The sequence below is a fragment of the Piliocolobus tephrosceles genome, chromosome 13 (genome assembly GCF_002776525.5).
Source record: "Piliocolobus tephrosceles isolate RC106 chromosome 13, ASM277652v3, whole genome shotgun sequence".
Taxonomy (NCBI): domain Eukaryota; kingdom Metazoa; phylum Chordata; class Mammalia; order Primates; family Cercopithecidae; genus Piliocolobus; species Piliocolobus tephrosceles.
In genome coordinates this window covers 31,754,819-31,781,108 of record NC_045446.1, presented here as the reverse complement: position 1 = coordinate 31,781,108, position 26,290 = coordinate 31,754,819, and the positions used below count along the sequence as shown (strand labels likewise).

At 35.9% G+C, this 26,290-nt stretch overlaps 1 protein-coding gene across 1 annotated transcript in view; it reads right to left on the bottom strand.

The window, feature by feature from the left end:
• CCDC73 (coiled-coil domain containing 73) overlaps window positions 1-26,290 on the bottom strand; it is a 184,979-nt gene that overhangs the window by 27,846 nt on the left and 130,843 nt on the right. Inside the window, exons 10-14 of the mRNA XM_026454068.2 lie at window positions 22,674-22,802; window positions 21,808-21,867; window positions 20,943-21,047; window positions 9,549-9,659; window positions 3,903-4,037 (exon numbers count right to left, since the gene is read on the bottom strand). Coding sequence (XP_026309853.1) covers window positions 3,903-4,037; window positions 9,549-9,659; window positions 20,943-21,047; window positions 21,808-21,867; window positions 22,674-22,802 — 540 coding nt within the window. The remainder of the gene's footprint in view (window positions 1-3,902; window positions 4,038-9,548; window positions 9,660-20,942; window positions 21,048-21,807; window positions 21,868-22,673; window positions 22,803-26,290) is intronic.

The window sequence follows — 26,290 nt, the reverse complement described above, 5'->3', positions numbered from 1 at the left end:
ATAGATAGATAGATAGATAGATAGATAGATAGATAGATAGATACATAGATAGATACATAGATAGATAGATAGATATACATAAATGGGGTTTTGCCATGTTGCCCATGCTCAAGATGTTTTAAGATTTCTCTTGTGAGGGCTTCTCTGACCCATGGGTATGAGTATGAGTATGACCCATTGGAAATATATCGTTAAACTTCCAAAAATTTGAGAACTTTCCAAAAATATTTCTGTTAATGACTTCAAATTTAATTTAGTTGTGGTCAGGGAACATTCTAGTTAAGACTTTAATACTTTTAAATGTACTAAGACTTATATTTTGGCCAAGTGTATTGTGTATCTTGGTGAGTATTTCATGTGCTGCTGAAGAGAATGTGTGTTCTGCTGTTGGTTGGTAGAATGTTTATTTTTGTTGTTTGTTTTGTTTGAGACGGAGTCTTACTCTGTAGTCCAAGCTGGGGTGCAGTGGCACCATCTTGGCTCACTGCAACCTCTGCCTCCGAGGCTTAAGCAATTCTCATGCCTCAGCCTCTCAAGTAGCTAGGACTACAGGCATATGCCACCATCCCTGGCTAATTTTTTCTGTTTTAACAGAGGTGGGCTTTCACCATGTTGCCCAGGGTGATCTTGAACTCCTGAGCTCAGGCAATCCACCTGCCTCAGCCTCCCAAAGTGCTGGGATTACAGGTGTGAGCCACCGCGCCCAGCCGGTTGGTGGATTGTTTTATAAATGTCAATTAGGTCAAGGTGGTTGGTATTGTCCAAGTCTTCTCTATCCTGACAGACTGTGTGTGTGTGTGTGTGTGTGTATGTGTGTATATTTGTTCTATCAATTAGTGGGAGAAGAATGTGAAAATCTTTAATTATAACTGTGAATTTATCTTTCTCTTTTCAGTTCTGTCAGTTTTTCCTTCATGTTTATATGTGTGTGTGTATGTTGTGCATACTTTACTAAAATATATATATATATATAGTTTTTTTAACTGAATGAAAATGAGAAAAGTACATATCATAATTTGTGGGATGGAATCAAAGCAGTGTTAAGAGGAAATGTTATAGCTTTAAGTGCTTATATTAGAAAAGAAAAAAGGCAAATAATCTGTTTCAAGCTTAAGCAGCTAGAAGAAAACCAATTTAAACCCAAAGTAAGCAGAGTAAAGGAAATAAGAAAATTAATAGCAAGAATCAATGAAATAGCAAATAAACATGGCAGAGAAAGGAATGAAACCAAAACCTGTTTTGTTTTTTTGTTTTGTTTTGTTTTTTTTCCTGAGACGGAGTCTCACTCTGTCATCAGGCTGGAGTGCAGTGGCACGATCTCGGCTCACTGCAATCTCCGCCTCTCAGGTTCAAGGGATTCCCCTGCTTAGTCTCCCGAGTGAGCCACTGCACCTGGCCCAAAACCTGGTTCTTTGAAAAGGTATCAATAAAACTGAAAACTTCTAACTAAAATGATCAAGAAAAAAAGAGAGCAAGAGAGAGAAGATATAAATTACCAATATCAAGAATGACAGAGGGACATCAATTTGATCCTAGAGGACTAAATAATAAGAGAATATTATGAGCAACCCTAGCCAATAAATTTGACAACTTATGAAAAGGACAAGTTCTTTGAAAGATAAAAAGTACCCAAACTGGCTATTTTAGGGGTCCCACAACACCCAAAATCAGTTTCATTAGGAGGATTCATAGGACTCAATATATAACCATACACACAGCTAAGATTTAGTATACAGAAATAATACAAAGAAAAACAGGTAAAGAAAAAGGCACATGAGTTGCGGTCTGGAGGAAACCAGACTTCCAAAGGTCATCTTCTAGTAGAGTCACGTAAGACAAGCTTAACTCCTACAGCATTTAATTGTGACAACATATGTGAATTGCTGTCTACCAGGGAAGTTCATTAAAGACTCAGTGCCCAAAGTTTTTTGGGGGAGGGTGCTGTTCATGCAGGTACCCTCTATCTAGCATGTGCCAAAATTCTAGAATCCCAGGAAGAGTTGTTGTTCAGAATAAACCACATTGTTTGTACTAACAGTTTAGGTACAGTGAGCCACTCTTGTCAGGAAATGGTGAGAATCCCCCCAAAATTCAAGTTTCCAGGCATCAGCCAGGGGCCAACTTTACTAGTGGGACTTTCTAAGTACAGCATTCATAGGGGTGCTATGTTAACTCTTTCCTGCACACCAACATAAGAAGAAATGAGAATCTGAATAGCCCTGTAAATAATTTAAATACTAAATTTGTTATTTAAAATATTCCCACCAAGAAAGTCTACATAGCTCCACTGGTGAATTCAACCTAACATTCAATAAAGAAATCATACCAACTCTACACATTGAAAGGAATATATTCCAACTGAGTTTACTTGACCAGTATTACTCTTGATACAAAAACCAGTTCAAAGATTGCAAAGAAAAAACAAACAAAACTTATAGATCCACAGTCCTCATCAATACAAAATCCTTAACAAAGCACTAGCAATTTAAGTCCAGTCATATATAAAAAAAGATAATATATTATGACCAACTCAAGTTTATCCCAGGAATGCAAGGTTATTTTAACACCTGGAAATCAACTGATGTAATTATATGAAAAGAATAAGAAAAACAATCATCTTAATAGACACAGAAAAAAGCATTTGACAAAATTTAATGTCCATTCATGATAAAAACTCATTTGTGATAAAAGCTCAGCAAACCAGATATGAAAGGAAACTTTCTCAAACTGATAAAGAGTATAAACAAAAACATATAGCTAAATTGATAAGAAATGGTGAAAGACTAGTCTCCATTTAAGATGAGAAACAAGGCAAGCATGCCCACTCTCACAACTGTTACTCAACATTAGAGGGTCCTAGCTAGTGCATACATTGAGAAAAAAAAAATGTATACAGAGTTTTAGAAATAAAGTAAAACTGTCTTAAACTTGCAGACAATATGATCATATATTATAGAAACTCCCAAAGTTCAACAAAAACAACTATTATAACAATAACTTAATTTAAGAATGAGGTCAATATACAAAAACCAATTGTACTTCTAAGCTGGGCATGGCAGTTCATCCCTGTAATCCCAGTTACTCAGGAGGCTGAAGTGGGAGGATCACTTGAGCCCAGGAGTTCATGTACAGCCTGGACAACATAGTAAGACCTTGTCTCGAAAAAATGTACTTGTATATATAAGCAATTAACAATCATAAAAATTTTAAATACTGTTTACATTAGGATCCCAAGACATAAAATATCCAGGAATAAATTTAACCTAAAATTTCCAAAACCTATATGATAAAAACTATGAAACACTTCTGACAGACATTTTAAAATATCCAAATAAACGGAAGCTATACCATGTTCATTGACTGGAAGACTCAATGCCAAACAAAACCCCACAGACTTTTAAAACAGAAATTGAGACACTGATTCTAAAAGTGATAAGAAAATATAGGACTTAAAATAGCAAAAAGCTGTTTTTGGAAAAAGAACAATATTGAGGGACTTAGCTATGTTTTATAGCTTCTTTAAAAGCTACATTAATAAAGACAGTGTTGTATTGGCTTAAGTATAGACATATAATCAATGGATCATAATAAAGAGTCCAGAAATAGATCCACACATATTTGATCAACTGATTTTCAAAGAAAGTACTAAGGTACAATGGGAGAGAAAATAGTATTTTCGACGTATATTTGTGCTGGGACAATTGGAAATTCATATACAAAAATGACCTTCAATCCTTATGTCATACTGTATACAAATATTAACTAAAAATGTATTAGAGACCACATGCATATACTCATTTTTTTAAAGTTGAGAAACTTAAAGTATAAAACAGGGAAAAAAATCATAGTGACAGTCTTAATTTCTTTGATAGTTTGTACACCACAACATACTTAAATTTTACCTGAAACTTTTTGTCTTCCTCAAAAGTTTTTTGATTGCATAATTTGTTATAATGTTCTTGTAACTTAATATGAGTTTCTTTAAGGGATGATAATTCATTTTTAATCTTATTAATTTCTCCATTAAGTTCTTCAGCCTATTATAAAATATAACCAGAATAAACAAGTATATCAAGTATATAAACATGTTTTGTCTGAAAATATTTCATTAACAAAAGTTTCAGGAAATAGTCAAAGAATCAAAACAATCACAAAGTCATTATTAATATTAAGAGCTACCATTTATTGGATTGGGCTGACTACTTAATAAGCATAATTGCATACTCATCAAAACCCTGAGGTAATATTATGCCCAATTTACAGGTAAGAAATGTGAGGCTCACAGAAGTTAAGTAACTTGTCCCAGATCAAGCAGATACAAAATAGCAGTGAGGATTTAATTCCAAAGCTAAATCTAAGGACTGTGTCCTTAATGACAACATTAAACTAACTCGTCTCATAAAACAAATTTATTTAAATTCATTTAAAAAAACAATTAAATTCATAAATAAGAACTTATGAATTTTACATTCTACAAGCATTATACTTTCATTGTTTTCTTAAAGTTTAATTTTCTTGTTACAAATTGCATATACAGATTTGAATTCCACTAGATGAATACTAAGCACTAAGTGGTACCATAGAAACTGACATGTCAGCTGGATATTTATATCTATAAATTAGACTTTCACTCCCTATAAAATTTTGTAATCTTTATTTTGGGGGAAAGGAGTACTCTCACAGAAGTCTCAAATATGAGACAAGGTAAGTTCCACTGAGGAGAAAAATATCCTTTTGTCATGGAAAGGCATATTTGTGGTTTTATAAAAGTTTGAAAGTTTCTTATAAAAGTTTCTCTTGAATAATTTTAAAACTCCTACCACAGATTCATTCCACCACTGTTCGTAATATTCCTTACTACAAATACTATAATTACTATTCCTAATATTTTTATAATTAATATTCCTCTATAAAGCCCTATATAGAGGCCAGTAGATGTAAACTCATGTTACTTTCTGTTCATTTCACCTATTTTTAATCATCTCTAAATCTATCTCTGCAAGGCATTTCTTCTCCAAGGCTAAACTTTCCATGTGTTCTTTATTCCTTCCTCTCCTATCTCCCTTCATCCTAATTCTAAAAATTTTCTCTTTCCTTCTGCCTCTCACACTATATCAGCATCTTCTCATCAGCCTACGAATATGCTCACATTCCTAGTATTTTTCCTCTTTGACCCAGTTCCTCTGTCCCTCTCACTTATTTTTTTTAAGAGGGAGTCCCGCTGTGTTGCCCAGGCTGGAGTGCAGTGGCGTGATCTTGGCTCATTGCAACTTCTGCCTCAGCCTCCCGAGCAGCTGGGCTTACAGGCTTGCACCAACACGCCCAGCTAATTTTTGTGTTTTTAGTAGAGACGGAGTTTCACTATGTTGGCCAGGCTGGTCTGGAACTCCTGACCCTGTGATCTGCCCACCTCAGCCTCCCAAAGTGCTGGGATTACAGGCGTGAGCCACCGAGCCTGGCCCTGTCTTTCTCATTCCTTAAAATAAAGTCTGTACTTGCTACTTTCAAATTCTAACCTATCACTCCTTAATAGCCTGACTTCTGCCCTCATTGTTCTACTGTTTTCTCAAGTATCACCTGAAAATTAGCAAAAGGACTTTTTCCAAGTCTTTTTACCATTTAATAGCTCTGTAACATTTGACCATGTTGACTACTCTGTTCTTGAAATAGCTTCCTTTCTTGACTTCCATGCTAGTACTCTCTCTTTATCCTCCTACCTTTCTTACTGGCTCCCTCTCCCCTCCTGCCCCCAAACATACACACACACACACACACACACACACACACACACCCCTCTCCTCTGTTTCTCTCTGTCTCTCTCTCTCTCTCTCTCTCACACACACACACACACACACACACACACACACACACACACCACTCACAAAATGTTGGCTTTTCCCAAGGTTCTTTCTTCTTTTGTCTTGGCTCCTGGGATAAGAAACCCAAGTTTCTTTCTTCTTAAGCAGTCTTCCTTCAAGTGTTCCATTCTTTCCACAGATTATCTTATTTCACCCATAACTTCAAATTTCACCTTTATGCTAATAAATCTTAAATCTATATCTCCTCCCCAACCTCTCTCCTAAGATTAGATTCACATCTCCAAATGGATCGTATGCACTTCAAGCTAGATGTTGTGAAAGCACCATAAATTCTACAGTTCTCAAATTAAACTCATTATTTTCATCCACCAAATCTGCTTCTCCTTTTACATTCCTTAAGCTAGTTAATGATATTATCATTCTATGAGTTATACTAACCTCAGAATCACATTTGATGTCTTTTCCTCTCCCAGTACCCATTATATATAAAATGTCACTAACCATGCCAAGTCTACTTCCAAAATTCATCCTACCTCTATCCCTCTTCATTGTTCTATTGTCCTAATTCACACACTCATAGGTTCACGATTAGATTATTACAACATTCTTCTTATTGATTTCTTTCCATACAGCCATCCTCCATACTGTTGCAAGAATTATTTTTCTAAAACACAATCTGCCTGTGTCACTTATTTGTTTTAAACCCTTCAGTGGCTTCCCATTACTTAAATTCTAATCTCCTAGTAAGGAACTCTTCAAAAGCTGATCTCAATCTGTATTTCAATGTCACATTCCACACATCCCATTTTTAATTCAGAGCAGACTATTCATGGTCCTTGAAAATGGACTTTCATGCCTCCATGATTGTTCTATTCTTTCTCAAATGAAATGCCAACAGGATGGAATGGGAAGGGTGGAGATGGGTACCTTTTGCTTAAATCCCATTTCATTGGCCAGGCGCAGTGGCTCATGCCTGTAATCCTAGCACTTTGGTAGGCCAAGGCAAGTGGGTTGCCTGAGCTCAGGAGTTCAAGACCAGCTCCTGGGCAACACAGTGAAACCCCACCTCTACTAAAATACAAAAAGTTAGCTGGGCGTGGTAGCATGCGCCTATAGTCCCAGGTACTCGGGAGGTTGAGGCAGGAGAACTGCTTGAACCCGGGAGGTGAAGCTTGCAGTGAGTCAAGATGGTGTCACTGCACTCCAGCCTGGGTGACAGAGTGAGACTCCATCTCCCTCACAATCCCCCCAAAAAAATCCTATTTCATTTTTCAAGGCCAAATTATAGAGTCATCTTTCCTCTAAAACTTTCTCAAGCCCAGCTAAAGAGAAATGATTTATTCTGTGCTTTCATAGTACTTTGTTAATAATACTAAAAAGTACCTTGCACTATTGTGATTAATTACGTAGTTATCTGTCCCTGCAGAGTGTAAGCTCTTTGATAATCCTTGTATTTTAGGCATCTTTGAAAACCCAGTGCCTAGAATAATAGTGCCTAACACATAGTATACACTCGATAAGTGTTGTGAATTGAATTCTTTTTTTCCTTTTTTTTTTTTTTTTTGGAGACAGAGTCTCACTCTGTTGCCTAGGCTGGAGTGCAGTGATGCAATGTCGGCTCACTGCAACCTCTACCTCCTGGGTTCAAGCAATTCTCTGCCTCAGCCTGCCAAGTAGCTGGGATTACAGGTGCCCACCACCACACCCAGCTAATTTTTGTATTTTTAGTAGAGACGGGGTTTCATCATCCTGCCCAGGCTTGTCTTGAACTCCTGACCTCAGGTGATCCACCCGCCTTGGCCTCCCAAAGTGCTGGAATTACAGGCATGAGCCACCAAGCCTGGCTGAATTGAATTCTTTTTGTGACCTCCCATTCCCTAATTTCTGAACATTCTCACTTATTGTCTTTTTGTCTCTATAACAACCATTGGTTATATATCTAGTCAAAATAAAAAGATACACATAACATTGTTATTTTTAATATTTCAATGAACTTTAAATATACTATCTGATAATATGCAAGTTTTATTAGCATAGTATTTTCTTTCACTGTTTATTTTTTGAATGACCAAATATGAAACAGCAGTTTATATGATTCCAATTTATTTTTATCAGTATCTTTGTTTTTTTAACCTATCTTGATCCAATCTCAGTAGCCACACTACTATTGTCCTTCACTCAAGAATGGTGAAAAACTTACAGATAGAAATACAATTAAAAAGTAAATGTGATCTCTCACTGAAGAAAACTCTTACAGAACCAAGGCAGCTTTTTCTTACTTATCTATATTCTGTTGAGTACAAAAGCATAATGGAAGCAAAATGATTGCAGAACTTAAAAATTCTAAGATGAAATCAACTTTATCCACATTTATAGATTGAGGCCTCACCAGTGAAACTGTTTATTTTTTCTTAATAGTTTTCTTTTTTTTCTTGAGAGAGAAGCATGGTTGAAGTCTCAGAGAAAATGAATGTTTAATTTTCTTAGCTAAACTATCTTTTTTGTTTTGTTTTGTTTGTTTTTTTGCATGTTTGGCATATTTAAGTTTATATTTCCTTTTCACTTAAACAGTTTTCCTTATTCTGATAGCACCATTTCCATAGGCTTTTAAATATTGGGGATGAAAAGAAGGTACAGGGATAAAATGTAGATTAACTGATGCTAAAATGAACATTATTATGCTTGTTGCTTAATGATAAACTGTACTAGTATACCAATTAAGGATTTTTTAGTATTCTGATACAATTAAATACAAAATTTTTCTTAGATTTAAGTAAAACTTATCAAAACCATCAGTGAAGACTTGATCTCTCCAAACTATAAATTAAGAAAACATGTTAGTTCCAAAAGAATCAAATCAAGAGTTACTTAGGTAATAATTTGCATCAAACAAAATAATCTACAGGAAATATTATCAAGCTGGTATTTAGATATCCATTACTATAATATATTGTATAGTATAATTAGCACAACAGTCTAAAACATAATCATACTTTCCCAAAATATAGCTTCATAAACTCATAGTGACTTTCTACTCTGTCATTTATTTTAAAAAATTTTTAAATGCAATGAAAATTGATATTAACATGGAATAATCAGTTTTGGGGTCTACCAATATTTAAAGTGAAACTTTGTATTTCATAACTTGAATTTACCTCATTTTACACTATTATCTACTTTGCTGAATTAAAATTTATTATAAAATAAACAAATATGATTTAAGGAAATAGCCATATTTAGAACATATAAACTCTTATGATATGTTGTTAATATGATAAAATGGTAATACTACAGAAATCAACTACTGCACACATGTTCTAAACATGGCTGTAATATAGCTCAACAAAACTGCTGAGAAAAGCAAAAGAGATAAGTTAATAATAGTATAATTATTTATTTTAATCATTTACTAAAATACTATGCAATGGTTTTATGAAAAAGTAAATTAATTTTTGTCACATATGGGAGCTCAAATTATATATATATATGCATGCATATATACACAAACATGTATTCCTGTGGTCTTCCATGCATAAAAGCATTACAGGGAATTTCATTAAATTTAGCTTTTAAAAAGCATTCACCTTTTTGGAAATACGAGACCAAGAAAAAAATGTGTCTGATTTTAGTCCTCTAATATTTTTGCAATATTTTCTTAGCATTTATAGTTATTTTAAATGTCTAAAACTATTTAAAATATGTTAATATTTTACTATTTAATAAACGTACATGTCTTTTCCAAGTTCCTAGTGCTTTTTCATGCTCGTTTTGAAGATTAAGAAACTTTTCTTCATTTTCTTTTACCTTCTCCCTTTGCAGCTCATTATCTCTTTCAAGGGTCTGCAATAAAATTAATTATCCAAAAAATAATCAATACCACATTAATGAATTTTGATGTGTTTTATGTTGCTTGGACCTTTGCTTCTAACATGCTGAAAGTGCCATACAGATCAGTGATAATGTGCTATCTCAACAATAATTTTCATAAATTAATGGAAAGGTGCTTATAGTTTAGCTAACAGAAAATAGGGGGAGGTTATGATAAAGAAATGGCTATAAAAGGGTATAAAAACATTGCCATTATTCAGTTTCACTGCATAAGTTTTAATGTGCTGAAAAAGTAATATAAAGTACAGCACTGAAAAGTATGAAATGTAGCACAATCCAGCCTAACTCTATTAAAGAAATTTAACTACCATAGAACATTTTTTCCATTATCTGTTTATTTTAGAAATTAACTGGCTAGAAAACTCTTAAATACAATTTTCATTTTAATTTCAAATTAATACTTTTTAAGCATAACTTAAATATTTACCATATTAACTTAATTACTTCATTGAACTAACATAACAGAATCACTACCACACTCTCCCTCCCACAAAATAAACTTACAGAGTAAAAATGCTACCACGTGTTTTATAAGACTAGGTTTTTAAAGCTATTTAAATCAGTGTCATCAATATTATTAGGTTTTTCCAATGTCTGCTGATAATCCAAGTAAATTTCTATAAAAAGATAAACAGTGATAGAACTCCTACCTACACGCCTAATACATCTGGAATCTTTAAGTTGTTTACAGAGCTATGTACATTCAGGTTAAAAATGTCAAGCCACACAAAAGGATACTTTTTTTTAAAAAAAAAGTAAAGTTATTCTCTCAGTTTTCCTCCCCAGAAGTAACCACTTTAGCAGTTTCTTGTATACCTTTCCAGAAATTGCCTATATAACCATAAAAGTATGTAAAAATACATATATATTTTTAAATACAGATGAGACCATATCATATACTGTTCTGTCATCTGCTTTTCTTTTTAAAAAATGTCTTGCTTACTTTCCATATTACATACATAAATCCATCTCATATGAATTCCATATTATTCATAGTACTCTATTTAGAGAATTCTCAGTTACATCTAGAGTATCAATATGCAAAGATAAATTATGTAAAATTATGGCAACATATCTAATATGTTCTGATAATCCCATCATTAGGTGATTTTGTCACTGTATGAAGGTCATAGAGTGTATGTACTTACACAAACCTAGATGGTACAGCCTACTATACACGTAGGCTATATGGTATAGCTTATTGCTCCAATGCTACGAACCTGTACAGCATCTTTCTGCACTGAGTAGTGTAGGCAATTGTAACACAATAGTATTTTTATAACTAAGGCTATCTAAATATAGAAAAGGAACAAGAAAAATGAGGTATAAAAGATTAAAAATGGTACACATGTAACTATATAAGGTACTTACCATGAATGTTGCTCTGGGTGAGTCAGTGAGGGAATGGCCAGTGAATGTGAAGGCCTAGGACATTATTACTCACCAACACAGGCTTTATAAACACTGTAAACTTAGGCTACAATAAATTTTTTAAATTTTTTCTTTCTTCAATAATAAATCAAGCTTAGTTGACTTGATAAACTTTTTTTTAAACTTTTTGACCCTTTTGAAATAACACTTAGCTTAAAACACACAGATTGTATAGCTGTACAAAAATATTTTCTTTCTTTATATTCTTATTCTATAAACTTTCTTTCTATTTTTAAATTTTTTTTTTTGAGACGGAGTCTTGCTCTGTTGCCCAGGCTGGAGTGCAGTGGCACAATCTCGGCTCACTGCAAGCTCCACCTCCTGGGTTCACACCATTCTCCTGCCTCAGCCTCCTATGTAGCTGGGAATACAGGCGCCTGCCATCACGCCTGGCTAATTTTTTATGTTTTTAGTAGAGACGGGGTTTCACCGTGTTAGCCATGATGGTCTCAATCTCCTAATCTTGTGATCCGCCCGCCTTGGCCTCCCAAAGTTCTGGGATTACAGGTGTGAGCCACCACTCCCGGCCTCTATTTTTAAATTTTTACATTTTTCCTTTTTAAACATTTTGGTCAAAAACTAAGACACATCATCACAGCAGTATTCACAATAGCAAATACATAGAATCAACCTAAATGCTCATTAACAGTAGACTGTTAATGAGTAACACTATAGACTGTTAATGAGTAACAGTAGACTGTTAAAGAAAATGTAGTACATTTTCTTTCTCCACATCCATACACCATGGAATATGACACAACCATAAAAAGAATGAGATCATGTCCTTTGCAGCATTATCCTAAGAAAACTAACACAGGAACAGAAAACCAAATACCACATGTTCTCACTTATAAGTGGGAGCTAAACGTTGAGCACATATAGACACAAAGAAAGGAACAATGGACACTGCGGCCTACTTGAGGGTGGAAGGAGATTGAAAAACTACCAATCAGGTACTATACTTATTATCTGGGTGACGAAATAATCTGTACACCAAACCTATGTGACACCCAATTTACCTATGTAACAAACCTGCACATGTACCTCTGAACCTAAAATAAAAGTTAAAAATACATACATGTAACATAAAATTTACCAGTTTAACCATTTTTAGGTGTGTAAGTCAGGGGCACTGAGTATATTCACAATGTCATGCAACGATCACCACTATCCATGTTCAGAACTTTCTCATCATCTCAAATAGAAATTCTGTATCCATTGAACAGGAGTTCCCATTTCCCCTCCCCAACTGTTCGTTTTAACAAATACATATGTCATGTAACTCCCAGAAGATATAGAGAGCAGTTTTATTACTCCCAAAAGTTCCCTTGGGCCACTTTGCAGCACCCCTATTCTTCACTGCCCCTCAATAATCTGTTTTCTGTCTCTAATTGTGGCTTTTGTCGAATGTCCTATAAATGGAATCACGGAACAACACTGTATGTAGCCTTTTGAGTCTGGTTTCATTTACTTAGCAAAATGCATTTGAGATTCATCCATTTTGTTGTGTGAATCAGTAGTTGGTTCTCTTTTACTGCTGAGTAGTCTGTTGTATGGATGCACCATAGTTTGTTTATACATTCACCTCTGGGTTGAACATTTGTGCTGTTTCTAGTTTTTAATGAGTATTAATAAAGCCACTGTAAATATTATTTAAAAAAACTAACAAACACACACATTAGCCTAGGCCTACACAGTGTCAGGATTATCAATATTACTGTCTTCCACCTCTACATATTTTCCCTCTGGAAAGTCTTCAGGGGCAGTAATACCCATAGAACTATCATCTCCTATCATAATACTCCCTTTTCTGGAATGCTTCCTGAAAGACCTGCCTGAGGCTGTTTCACAGTTAACTTTTTTTTTTGGAGATGAAGTCCTCTGCTGCCCAGGCTGGGTTGCAATGGCACGATCTCGGCTCACTGCAACCTCCATCTCCCAGGTTCAAATGATTCTCCTGCCTCAGCCCCCTTAGTAGCTGGGATTACAGGTGCGTACCACCACACCGGCTAAGTTTTGTATTTTTAGTAGAGATGGGGTTTCACCATGTTGGTCAGGCTGGTCTCAAATTCCAGACCTCGTGATCCGCCCACCTCGGCCTCCCAAAGTGCTGGGATTACTTAACAGGCATGAGCCACCGTGCCTGGCCAACTTTTTTTTTTTTTTTTTTTTTTAACAAATAGAAGGAGTAAACTAAAATAATGATAAGAGGTATAGTATAGTAAATACATAAACCAGTAACATAGTCATTATTATCATTATCAAGTATTATGTATTATATATAATTGTATGTACTACACTTTTAATATGACTGAGAGTGCAGCAGGTTTGTTTATACCAGCATTACCAACAAACGTGAGTAATGTGTTGTGCTATGACAATATGATGGCTATGATGTTAGCAGATGGGAATTTTTATCTCCATTATAATCTTATGGGGCCACCATCTTATATGCGGTCTGTCATTGACCAAAACATTGTCATGTGGTGCATAACTATAAAACAGAGTAGTTTCTAAATATTTATAGTGTGTATAATAGATGCTTAGTACTTTAACATTCTAACAAATTTTTTTATTGATAACATACTGTATTTTAGAAGATAAATAGAACTTTAGAGAAGATACGGGAGAATAAACCATAGTCTCTATCCTAGTAATAATAAATGACCAAGAACATCATGCTCTTAAAACAGTGCACTAGCAATGTCAATCATTTCTTGTCAGCACCCAATAACTCCATCTAAAGGAAACTGCCTACTTCAGGTATTCTCTCGATTTCAGTTTTTTGGAGACATCCATCCTTCCATTACAATTTTGACTTACTTCTCTCTGTCAGCTGTACAAATTAGGTTATCTCTGAGGATGCCCTTTTTCAGTTCTGTCGTGAGTCTCCTGTTTCCCAGATCTCAGAGTTTCCTTTCTTGGTTTACTCCCTTGTCTTGGTAGAGCAAACATTCTATTACTTCTTGATAAAGGAGGCATAGGGTGGTAAATGTTTTGAGACCCTATATGTCTGAAGATGTCTTGATTCTACCAATACTTGGCAATTTGTTTGGCTAAATACGGTACAACTCTGCTTTGGAAATCAATTTTTTCCCAACATCTAAAGGCATGGTTCAATTGTCTTCTACTTTTCATTGTTGCCACTGAGAAGTCTGAAACCTTATGTTACCATTCTCATTCTTAATCCCTGTATATGACCTACTTTCTTGTACAGTTTTAGAATATTTTCTTTATGTGTTGTACAAAATTTCATAATGATATGCATTGGTATTGAGCAAGACAAACTTAATCTGTCAGGCCTAGATAACTTTTTTGTATTAATTCTTTGGTCATTTCCTTTCCCTCTATTTTCTCTCTTCTCTCTCTGACACTCACCAGACATCTTGAACTGACTCCCCAGTTTCCTTTCCTGTTTTCCATCTTTTTGTCTTTTGGGTCTACTTTTTAGAAGACAATATTATCTTCCAACCTTTCCTTTGCACTTTTTATGTCTGCTAATATATTTATCTGAAGGGGTCTCTTCTATTCTCTAAGAGTTTCTTTATAAACTTAAAATTCTTATTTTGTAGATTAACATATTCCCTTTAACTAAATATACTTTCTTAGTTTCTACAAGGTTTTTTCATTATCCCATTTGTTTTGTCAGTTTTTCATATTGAAGGCTGTATTAGGTTGTTCTTGCATTGCTAAAGAAATACTTGAGACTGGGTAATTTATAAGAAAAGAAGTTTAATTGGCCCATGGTTCTGCAGGCTCTACAGGAAGCATAGCACTGGCATCTGCTTCTGGCGAGGCCTAAGGAAGCTTTTACTTATGGTGGAAGGTGAAGTGGGAGCTTGCATATCACATGGTGAAAGCAGGAGCAAGAGCGAGGCAGGCAGGTGTCACACACTTTTAAACAACCATATCTCGTGAAAATGAGATCATTCACTATCCTCATTTATTATCCTGAGGACAGCACCAAGCCATGAGGAATACGCCTCCATGACCCACACACCTCCCACTAGGCCCCACCTACAACATTGGGGATTACATCTCAACATGAGATTTGGGCGGATAAATATCTAAGCCATATCAGAGGCTTTCTCCAAATGTCCAGTAATCCTTAACTACTTATTCATATTTAAAAATGAGGTATTAAAATACCAGCTGAAAGTTTTGTCAAATGGTAGGTTTCACTGTGAATGGATCTGGCTGAGCTATTCCACTGGGAAAGCTTAACTGTATCAGTTAGTCTTTTATTTTGGGCAGGTTAGTTTCCCCTGAAAGGAATCTTACATTTTTCTACTGGGGAATTAGGCTAGCTGCCCTCTAAATGAGGATACTGGGCTGGAAGGTCTCACCATTCAGAATTCAGACTTTCCAACCTCTTGTCAATATCATACTCTTAGTTGTAAACTGATAAACTAGCTCTCAAAAAATAAAAAATAAAAAAGCCTGATTTGAAGCATTTGCCATTTTTCATTCACGTTAAATATTCACATCATAGTTAATTTCAAACTACCATTGGTTTAACAACCAGTTCACAAAATTCCTTAATATCTGACAACCAGCTCCCACTGGCAAAAGCTGGCTCCAGCAAACCACTAGATCCCCTTCCCCCCAAACCTCAGCTGTCCCTCAGATTCTACAACAGAAATCTACAGTCTTCTGCAAAGTAGGAGAGGAGCACTGTCTACTTGTGCAGGGTGGGAAAGAGAATATGGGGTTGCAATGGCTTCTTACATAGATCTAGTTTCTGGCTTCAGTTGCATATTATACTTCTAGAGGCACATGATACTTCCAAATCCTGACCATTTCTGCATCTTTGATTTCATTTCTACTTCTTCTCTTGTGCTAAGTAAATTACCATTGTCCATCTGGTTCCCACTTTTTAGTACTATTACTGTTTCCTCTCCATTTCCTTGTCCTTGTAGATATATTAGTGTCATTTTATTGCAGTTTCAAAAATATGTAATGTGGGGTTAAACATGTTTAACTAGAAGTCCTGACCAGGCAATATCTAAACTTGGAAAGACTATGAGTTTATTCATGTTCATCTTTCATTCATTAAGAAAATTTAGTTTAAAATTTAAAATTTAATGAGCTCCTATGATGTGCCAGACACTGTTTTAGGCTTTTATGCTACATCAGTGGAAATGTTACTGTCCTTATGGAGTCTATATATATATATATATATATATATATATATATACACACACACACACACACACACACATATATATATATATATATATTTTTTTTTTTTGAGACAGAGCTTCACTCTTGTTGCCCAGGCTGGAGTGCAATGGTGCAATCTCAGCTCACTGCAACCTCTGCCTCCTGGGTTCAAGCAATTCTCCTGCCTCAGGCTCCTGAGTAGCTGGTATTGCAGGTATGTGCCACGATGCCCATCTAATTTTGTATTTTTAGTAGAGACGTTTTTTCACAATGTTGATCTGACTAGTCTCAAATTCCCGATCTCAGGTGATCCACCCACCTCAGCCTCCCAAAGTGCTGAGATTACAGGTGTGAGCCACTGCGCTGGGCCATGGAGTTTATATTCTATCAGGGATTGTTTCCTGGCCTTTTGGCTATATTCCTATATTCTATTAGGAAATTATTTGGGATATTTTGCATCTGGATAACAGAGAGAGCTGATCTAGTAATTTTGTTAGATCAGCTATATTAAGACCACAACTCCTAACTTGCCCCTTCATGAGCTCTAAGTCCAGTACTTATGTACCGTTGAATTCTACAGAGTCTAGGGTAGTCATAAATATACAGTTATGTGTTTCTCTGAGTTAATGGCTACTGTCAATATAATTCCAGGATCTTTTGACTATGACTACCAATAACTTAGATAATCCAAATGCCTCTCTTTTGAAAACCATCTCTGAAAAGAATGGATATTATGAAAATTCAAAGTGAAACCATTTGCTAATGCTTTAATCTTCCAAAAACTAACTAAATGATCCTAGTTAATACTATGGAAAAATACTATGAAAAAAACTAAGTAAATTATTCTTGTTAATACTATGACTATAGGAACATAACTATGTGTATAACTGGACTAAACTATAATTAAATCACAATAGAAAATATTTCCTATCATGAGAATTTAGCTTTCTGTGCTCTAAATTTTACTACTAGAAAAGTAAGACAGATGGCAGCATGATTGCAGAGCACTGAAAAACAGTTGGCCATTATCAAGAGTAATGATCCCTTTTAGTACAGGTAGAATGAGAATGCTCCTCAAGAAAACACTTGAGATATCTATGCAGCATAATCCTCAGCAACAGTTCAACATTAATATTTTGTTATGCTATATTTCAGTGGTTCTCAGATATCAGTCTGCAGACAAGTACTGATCCATGACAAAATATTCACTAGTCCAAGGTAAAAAATGTCAATATAAGGTCATCAAATGTCTTTTCTTATAAAGGACTAGCATTTATTCTGAGATTATATCCTTAATATATGTTTGATGTTAAAATGTTCTCTTTCATAAAATGATAGTAATGATAGATTGTATTGTTTGCATTCTTAATATCCTTACTTATCAAAATAAAAAGCTGACAATTCTATCCTGTTTTTGACAATACTTTAAAATTTTAGTTTATAAAATCTAGCTTCTCTATGTACTATCAAGGTTCAGCTAATACTTCTGGCAGTTAAAGAGAAAGGCATTTGAGGGAAAAAGAGAGAGGCATTTGATTATCTAATGATTGGTAGTCATAGTCAAAAGATCCTGGAATTATATTTATAGTCACCATTAACTCAGAGAAACACATAACTATATATAGGCTCTGCAGAATTCAGCAGTATGTATATACTGGACTTAGAGCTCATGAAGAGGCAAGTTATGAGTTATGATCTTAGTATAACTGATCTAACAAAATTGCTAGATAAGCTCTCATAGATCTCGGAAAAATATCTTAACAGTATGTTGTAGAAATAGTGCTGGATTAGAATCACAACAGATCTAATCCTAATTTTATCACTAATTTTGAGGCTTTGAACCACACTGCCTACATTTTCTGGGTCTCTCTTTTCATTAAACAAAATGGTTGGATTAGATGATCGTTAATATTTTGTTTGGCCTAAAAATCTGTTTCAACTCATTTATTTGGATTAGAAGATGCTCTTGGTAACAGCTATTCATAAAGAACCTAGTTAAATTATATCATATGTTGCTTGGGAGAAGGTTCAACATATTAGAGAAATAGTTCCAGTTATCTAACTACAGAGTGGGCAGGGGAGATGGGAGGTGAGTACTTGCTAACAGCTGGACTTTCAGAGAAATTTATTTTGCTAGTCTTATATTGGAATAGGTGAACGGATTAAAAGAAGGGAGATGTCTGACGATAGGATACCACCCCTCCCTCCCTCTTCTATAGTATTTGGGACACATAAGAGAAATAAGGAAGGCAAAACTTTCGTTACATGATAAACCATAGAACATCAATGGTGAGGAGATATTAATAAATTTTGCATTGCTGAGGTTCAATTTGGTTCCATTCAATGACAGACTCTGCATAATTTGTTGGGCCTGGTACAAAATGAAAAACACAGGGAAAACAGTGCTACTAAAGGTACTAAAATATAAAACTTTTCCCCTTCTTTGCAGCCCCTCTCTCTTTCAATTTGTCATGGTGCTTTTTATTTTCTATTTAATATCATGATCCCCTAGGCTTGGGGATACTCACCAGGCAAATGCAGACCCTCATAACGTGCCTAAGGGCCTCATCACACAACTCAGCATGACTGAGAGCCAACAGCTACCAGGTTCCCTGTCCTGCCAGCGGCTAGACCCATCTACTATGTCCTGGACATGGGTGGGGAAGTGAATCTTCCCTTCCCATGGGCCCTTCACTCCAATCCATGGCAAATGGTGACTCTGAAGAGACTGCAACTGCCAGGAGGTATGCACTCAGTACCTGGACTGGGGATTCATCCTCCCTGCAGACTCCCACCAAGTCACCTGCCTAACACTTTAAGGTACTGCCAACCTGCAACAAAGACAATTGTTGTTATGCCTTACCCCAAAATACTGTGGGGTATAGGCACCCCACCTAGACCCTCCCCACCTGCACCTACACCCTAACCAAAGACCTAACCAAAGGTCAACAGTAGAACACAGACCTTTCTCTGCAAATGTGACCCAATCAAACTACACCAGTGGCAGGACAGGAAGCAGGAGTAGGAGGCAAAGCAGGATGTAGGTCCCCAGAGGGTGGAAGAGCCAGCAGCCAAGAACCAGTACTGGGAGGTAGTGGAGACAATACCTGAGCTGAAGATCTAAGCCCCTAGCACATGCTTCATTACCATTAGACTTCATTTACAAAATGTAAATTCAAAATAAAATCTTCAAGACAGTGACCATGAAACATTAAACCTGAAGCAGGAGGCCCTTCTGAGTGTGGATCCCTATGATGCCAGTGCACTGGTCACATACTCATGAAACTGGCCCTGGCCTTGACTGATGGTAGTTTTTATGTGGGAGGTAATTGTAGTTTTCATGGGAAATGTTCAGCTTTACCCTGAACCCTTTCAGAAGGATAGAAGTATCTTCTACTGGCCACCCCAGTGGAACATACCCCCAACCCCTTTTCTGAATTGGACATCCCATCACTTGGCCCAGTGGCATACAGGGCAGTTCATGCTCCTCCACTAACCTCCATGGTTCCTTCATGTGAAGCCAAATAACCACTAAGGTTTTTTAAGAATAATACACTTCAAGCTCCATTGGCACAGATTACTCTAAAGACTTTTCTTTTTGAAACTTGTAGACCAAAACTGGGCATCAGTTGATATGTTCTTGGCGAACTTCCAAACTTCAAGAAACACATGCCTAGCTGGCTACGGTGGTGGGCACCTGTAATCCCAGCTACTCGGGAGCTGAGGCAAGAGAATCACTTGAACCCAGGAGGTGGAGGTTGCAGTGAACCAAGATCATGCCACTGCACTCCAGCTTGGGTGACAGAGTAAGACTCCATCTCAAAAAAAAAAAAAAAAAAAGAAAGAAAACAAAACAAAACAAAACAAAAGAAACATATGCCAATTGCTTCCACATGAACTTATCACATTTTACTATACTGGTAACACTAGAGTGGACCTTCACCTTTCAACAGCATTTCAAGCATCTAGCCAGGGAACAAATGGCAGTCTCCCCTTCTTGTATCTCAATCCCTACAAGAGATTTTCTTGTACATTTCTTCATTTAGCTTTATAAGGGGAAATGCACCGGCCTCTGCTAGGGATGTAAGAGAAAAAGCCTCTCTTTTTGAACCCTGCACTCCCAAATTATCAATGGCCAACAATGTCTTCTCCTTCCCAGTCATTTTCTTATATATATTGGAAAGAGGATGATGAGGTGATTGTTGTGGTAACCGTGCCAATTTTGTCACTTTCCTGTGAAGAGAGATCTACCCCAAACTTCTGAGAGCTGGCTGAATGCTCTCTTAAACTGCAGTTGACACTTCCACCTTTTATTTTCAGTGTTGGATTGTGACCACAATTCTAAGAAAAAAAAAAAATTCCTATTCATTCTGTTGTAACAGAGTGGATTTTTCACTTTGTAAAATGCAATCGGATACTTGATAAAATTTAACATTTCACTAGTGACATAAATGTTGAATAATATATGTTCATTACTTTAGACACTGAAAACAAGTTGATGAAGGAAGTCAATATCTTACCCCTAGAATTCAAAATAATTTCAATAAAACTGGACAGAAGAATAAACTAAACAGGGGAAGTTAATTAGATGAAAATATACTAAAACATAGATAGATAGATAGATAGATAGATAGATAGAACCTGATTGTTTTCTTTTAGCATCTTCAATTCTGCCTCCATTTCAGTATTAGCTTGAATTTGTTGCTGAAGTAACTGCTGCATATGTTGGAAAGTAATGATGATATCCTTTGAAAATACACAAATACGATATATCAATTTAAAAGTTTTAAGATAGTAGGTATGTTTCTAAGCTCATTCTTCACATACATTTTCTAGTTTCCTAACTCATTGTATTTATAGTTTAATTTCAATATATTAAACTAATGACACATCTAATGGTATCTAAAATAATTTCTATTACATTATTTCCAAGAGTCCCTCAAATAATTAACAAAGTTTTTTTGGAATAAACTGTGGATTCTAAGACACATGTGAATAATTCAAAACTAAAATAAACATTTGTTGGCTACCAACCCCCCAACAGTAAACATATCACTACTAAAATGTCATATGAGGTATAATATTATAAAATGTCATAATGGGCTAGGGTGTCATGGCATACATTCAGAGTCAAATGGAGGAAAAGCAGAAGAGAAAAAAGAAACAAGGAATATTCTTTCACACATCTTTTAAAAAATGGAATAATTATAAGCATCAAATAGATTCAAATGAGAATATAATGTCCTGAAAAAATATGCACTACACATCTATAAACTTCAATAATTATCTGTTAGGGTATCACTGGTCTAATCTATCAAGGAAAAAATTAAGGTATTTTTAATGAAAGTATATTGAGACTGATTTTTAAAAGTATACACATGTATATTTAATACACATTAACTGAGTGTCTACTATGTGCTATGCATGATTCCACTTAATTTATTTTTCACATTTTATCTGATTTTTAGAATATTTACTGACTTCCAAATATCTTATGATTGCTTACCTGTTTTTCTTCTTGAATACGTGTAATCTCTTCATTAATCTTCTTGTTTAATTCCAATTCCTTTAAAATTTGAATAGTTTTAAAGTTATGATAGAAAATTCAGCAAATTCTACATTCAATTCAGTACTAAACAAACTTTGGAGTGTTATGACCTATTACTACCCCCAGAGTACCCACATTTGTTTTTTTGTTTGTTTGTTTTGAGGCTGTGTCTTGCTCTATCACCCAGTCTGGAGTGCAGTGGTGTGATCTGGGTTCACTACAACCTCTTCCTCCCAGGTTCAAGTGGATTCTCATGCCTCAGCCTCCCAAGTAGCTGGGATTACAGATGCCTACTAACCTGCACAGTTAATTTTTGTATTTTTAGCAGAGACGGGTTTTCACCATGTTGGCCAAGCTGGTCTCGAACTCCTGACCTCAAGTGATCCACCCACCTCGGCCTCCTAAAGTGCTGGGATTACAGGCATGAGCCACTGCACCCAGCCCAAAGTATCCACATTTGTTTGTGGTTTAAACAGTGACTTCAGTGAACTGAAGAAGATATTATATACCAACATAAGTTGGTGCAAACTTGTAAATGTTAAAAACTATAAAATTTCTCATCTCCAAAGCTGTCCTGGAAACACCATTGTACCACAAGATTATTCAAAACCATATTCAAGTGGAAATAAAATAGTTCTAGCCAAATCTTATTGTTCTAAAGTCTATGGCAAAAATTATCTAATAAAAAGAAAACAGATTCATAATACCTTTAACTATGCATATTGACTTTGCAAAGAAGGAATATTTTTGTGTTATAATCCTGAAACTCTCATAAGTTTTATTGAAAATATTAATGTTATAAACAAATACATTTAATAAAATACCATGTTGAGTCTTTCTTGAAGTTCTTGAAATTTTTGTTCTTTAATTGTTAGATTGATGTTTTCTTCTCCCATCTTATATTGACATGTGACTTTGGACTTTATCAAGTCTGAGGCTGCTTTTTTTAGTTCCTTAATAAGAAACATATTAAACAGAAAATTCAGTACACATAATTCACTTAAAAAAGGTATTTTCCTGACAGTGTCAAAGTTCATCCTTAAGCCTATAATTACAATTTGTTGTATTTCATATATCAAAATAATACTGTTGGTCCATTAAAGTGTATTTTCCCTAGTTCCCTTGCAAGATTAGCCAAGGTGGGAACATAATCTGCAGTTGTGGATCAGGCAAAGTTAATCAATCACAAAGAGATTGACTGCATTATTTTGAATCTTAAAAGGAGTGTACTAACATAATCAACTAACCAGAAGTACAGCGTTTCCATTATTTATTCAACAAACATCTGAGATAAAAAGATAACAAGGAAATCTCAATTCCCAAATGTATTAGCCTCTAATAGGAAAAATTATGTAAGAAATTATTACAATACAATGTAATGAGTGCTACATTAGAAAAATGTATTAAAAAAAAAAAAGAAACTGAGGGTATCAACAAGGTATTACGCGCAGAGGTGGTATTTGAACCGAATCTTTAAAGATAAATTTACAAAGAAGACAACAAAGGGGCAGGCATTCCAGGCAAAAGGTTGTACACGCACAAAGCCACAGAAACACGAAAGAGCATGATATTTTTCAGGGAAACAGAACTAATAAGATATGACTGGAGCTAATGTGTTATTTCAGGGGACAGAGTAGAATATTGGTAGTTGTGGCTAGAAATTTGGCAGGATTCAAATATTGAGAAGGACTTGCATATCACGCTAAAGAGTTTGAATGTTACACTATAAAAAATGGGGAATTAACCACTGAAGGATTTTGAGTAGAAGAATGACATAACAAAATTTGCATTTTAGAAAAATAACTCTGGCAGTGTTGTGGAGGGTGGAACTGAAGGATGTAAAAGCAGTCTTCATTTATGAAGTTACATGTTCATTAAGTTTAGTAGATACCAATCAAACACATTAAGATCTTGAAATACCAACTTTTGAATCAGTGTGCAATTGATTGTGCTGTTCTTCTGTGTATACTGACTATATTAAATACTCAAGAATCTGATTTTCAGTCTTGGCTACACAGTATCTGAACTCCGTTATAAAGTTAGTACCTGGCATCTTTGTTTCTCTGGTAGGCAGTGGGCAGTTTTTCTACATTCTAAGAGCCCACTGCCTGTCAGAGAAGCAAAGATGCCAGGTACCAGCTTTATAAGCATGAGACCAGGCTCTGCTAATCTGATGCGCCAGTCTTGGATATCAGATTAGTTATCACAAAAAAGCAAGGACTATTGCAAATCCATCTGTTAGTAGACAGGGAAGTATAGTAACTTCAAGCTTCTATAGGTGACAGTGATACAACAGCAGCAGCAGCATCCACTATGGTCAGCAATGATGGTATAAGCTGTGATACACACTATTCAAGAGTGGAAGCTGGTTTTATGCTATGGTCTTTGATACTGCATAACCTCCCTTCTTTGTAATCATTTTTCAAGTGTGAGATGACCAATGCCTTTCCAATAAATTCCTTTGCTGACTAAATCAGTGTGCAATTAAGAATCCTGACTACTTCATTTTTTAAAGGTCTTAAGAACTGGATAAACAACAAACTTTTGACTCTTTTGTAGAAATAAGTTGATTTATTAGAGTGGTGAGATTATAGGAAATTTTTATTTTCTTCATTATGTGATTAGCATTTTCTATTTTTCCTAAAATTAAAACATTTTTTGTAGTTTTAAAATAGTATTTAAGCTGTAAAAACAAGTACTATCACTTAGAGAGTTATTAGAGGATAGAAAATGGAAAATGACTTAATCCTAAGGAAAATTCAGATTAAAGAAGAACCCAGTATATAAGGGTGAGAAATAAAGTCAACTGAGATAGGAGGAAACCCAAAAGGAAACTGAAAGAGGAGCAGCAGAAAACAGGGCTACTAAAACCTTCAAAGTTCTACATGTTACAGCTTCAGCCACCCAGGGAAAAACTCACCCATGTATATCCTAACTCCAAATTCAAAATCCAGGAGAAAGGACTCATTGGTCTTAGTTCAAATACCACCTTTGGATGTGCACACCACATAAAATGACTGCTAAAGTAACCACGTGAGTCAAGAGATAGGGCTCTATTCTTAGAAAAGCAGGCAGACAAATTGATGTCTGGCATAAAGAGAACAATTAGTATATATCGAAGTAACGAACGAAAGTTTGAATGAAGGGGGCAGACCTTGAGCTGGGCCTTGAAGAATGAGTAGTATACTGGATATCCTTCATTTGTTACTCCTGATTCACTTCCCACCCTTTCTCCACACTGCACTGTGCCCTATGTGGCTGATCTCTGTGGGTACAGCAAACTGTCTTCTGGCTCCTGATTGGGTTAAATTTGTGGGAGGTACTAGTGTATCAGTAGGCCAGGAAGAGAAAGAGAGGCCGGGCACGGTGGCTCAAGCCTGTAATCCCAGCACTTTGGGAGGCCAAGACGGGCGGATCACGAGGTCAGGAGATCGAGACCATCCTGGCTAACACGGTGAAACCCCGTCTCTACTAAAAAAATACAAAAAACTAGCCGGGCGAGGTGGCGGGCGCCTGTAGTCCCAGCTACTCGGGAGGCTGAGGCAGGAGAATGGCGTGAACCTGAGAGGAGGAGCTTGCAGTGAGCTGAGATCCGGCCACTGCACTCCAGCCTGGGTGACAGAGCAAGACTCTGTCTCAAAAAAAAAAGGAAGAGAAAGAGAATGAGGTATTTTACCAGCTCCCTCCCTACTGACCACAAATCAGCAATAGCTATATATCTTTATCAAAGATCACAGCTAATCCTAGTGATTTGGGAGGCTAAGGTGGGAGGATTGCTTGAAGCCAAGAGTTCAAAGCTAGACTGGGCAACGAAACAAGACCCTGTCTCTAAATAAATAAAAAAATAAGCCAGGCATGATGGTGTATGCCTCTGGTTCTAGCTACTTGGGAAGCTGAAGCTGGAGGATCACTTGAGCCTAGGAGTTCAAAGCTGCAGTGAGTAATAATTGTGCCACAGCGACCCCCCCCCCCCCCCCCCCCCCCCCTAAAAAAAACCCCCCCCCCCCCCCCCTCATCTCTTTAAAAAAAAAAGAAAAAGAAAAAAAGGCCACAGCTTCTGCCTTGAGGCTTTCTTCTACAGCTATAGCTACAGCTCTTTCCAGATTCCAGCATCTGCTTCATTCCCTTCTCCCTTCTGGTACAGGTGTGTTAATCATTCTCCCACTACTTTTATCTGTGGGGTGCTTCACCATCCCTTGTTGGTTTCCCTTACCTCTGACTACAACTACGTAAATAGCTTATTCATTAATCTTTTCTCAATTACCATTCCAACATGCCATCTGTTTCCTGGCCCAACCCTGTTTGGTACAAGTACATTGAGAGAAAGCATTTCAAGTATGGAAAGGGATGTAGAGAAAAACAAAACCAAAAGGCAGAAAGAACTAAGAATTATGCTAATAGCAATAAAGAATTTTGGCTAAAATAGAATGGGAGATGCTTG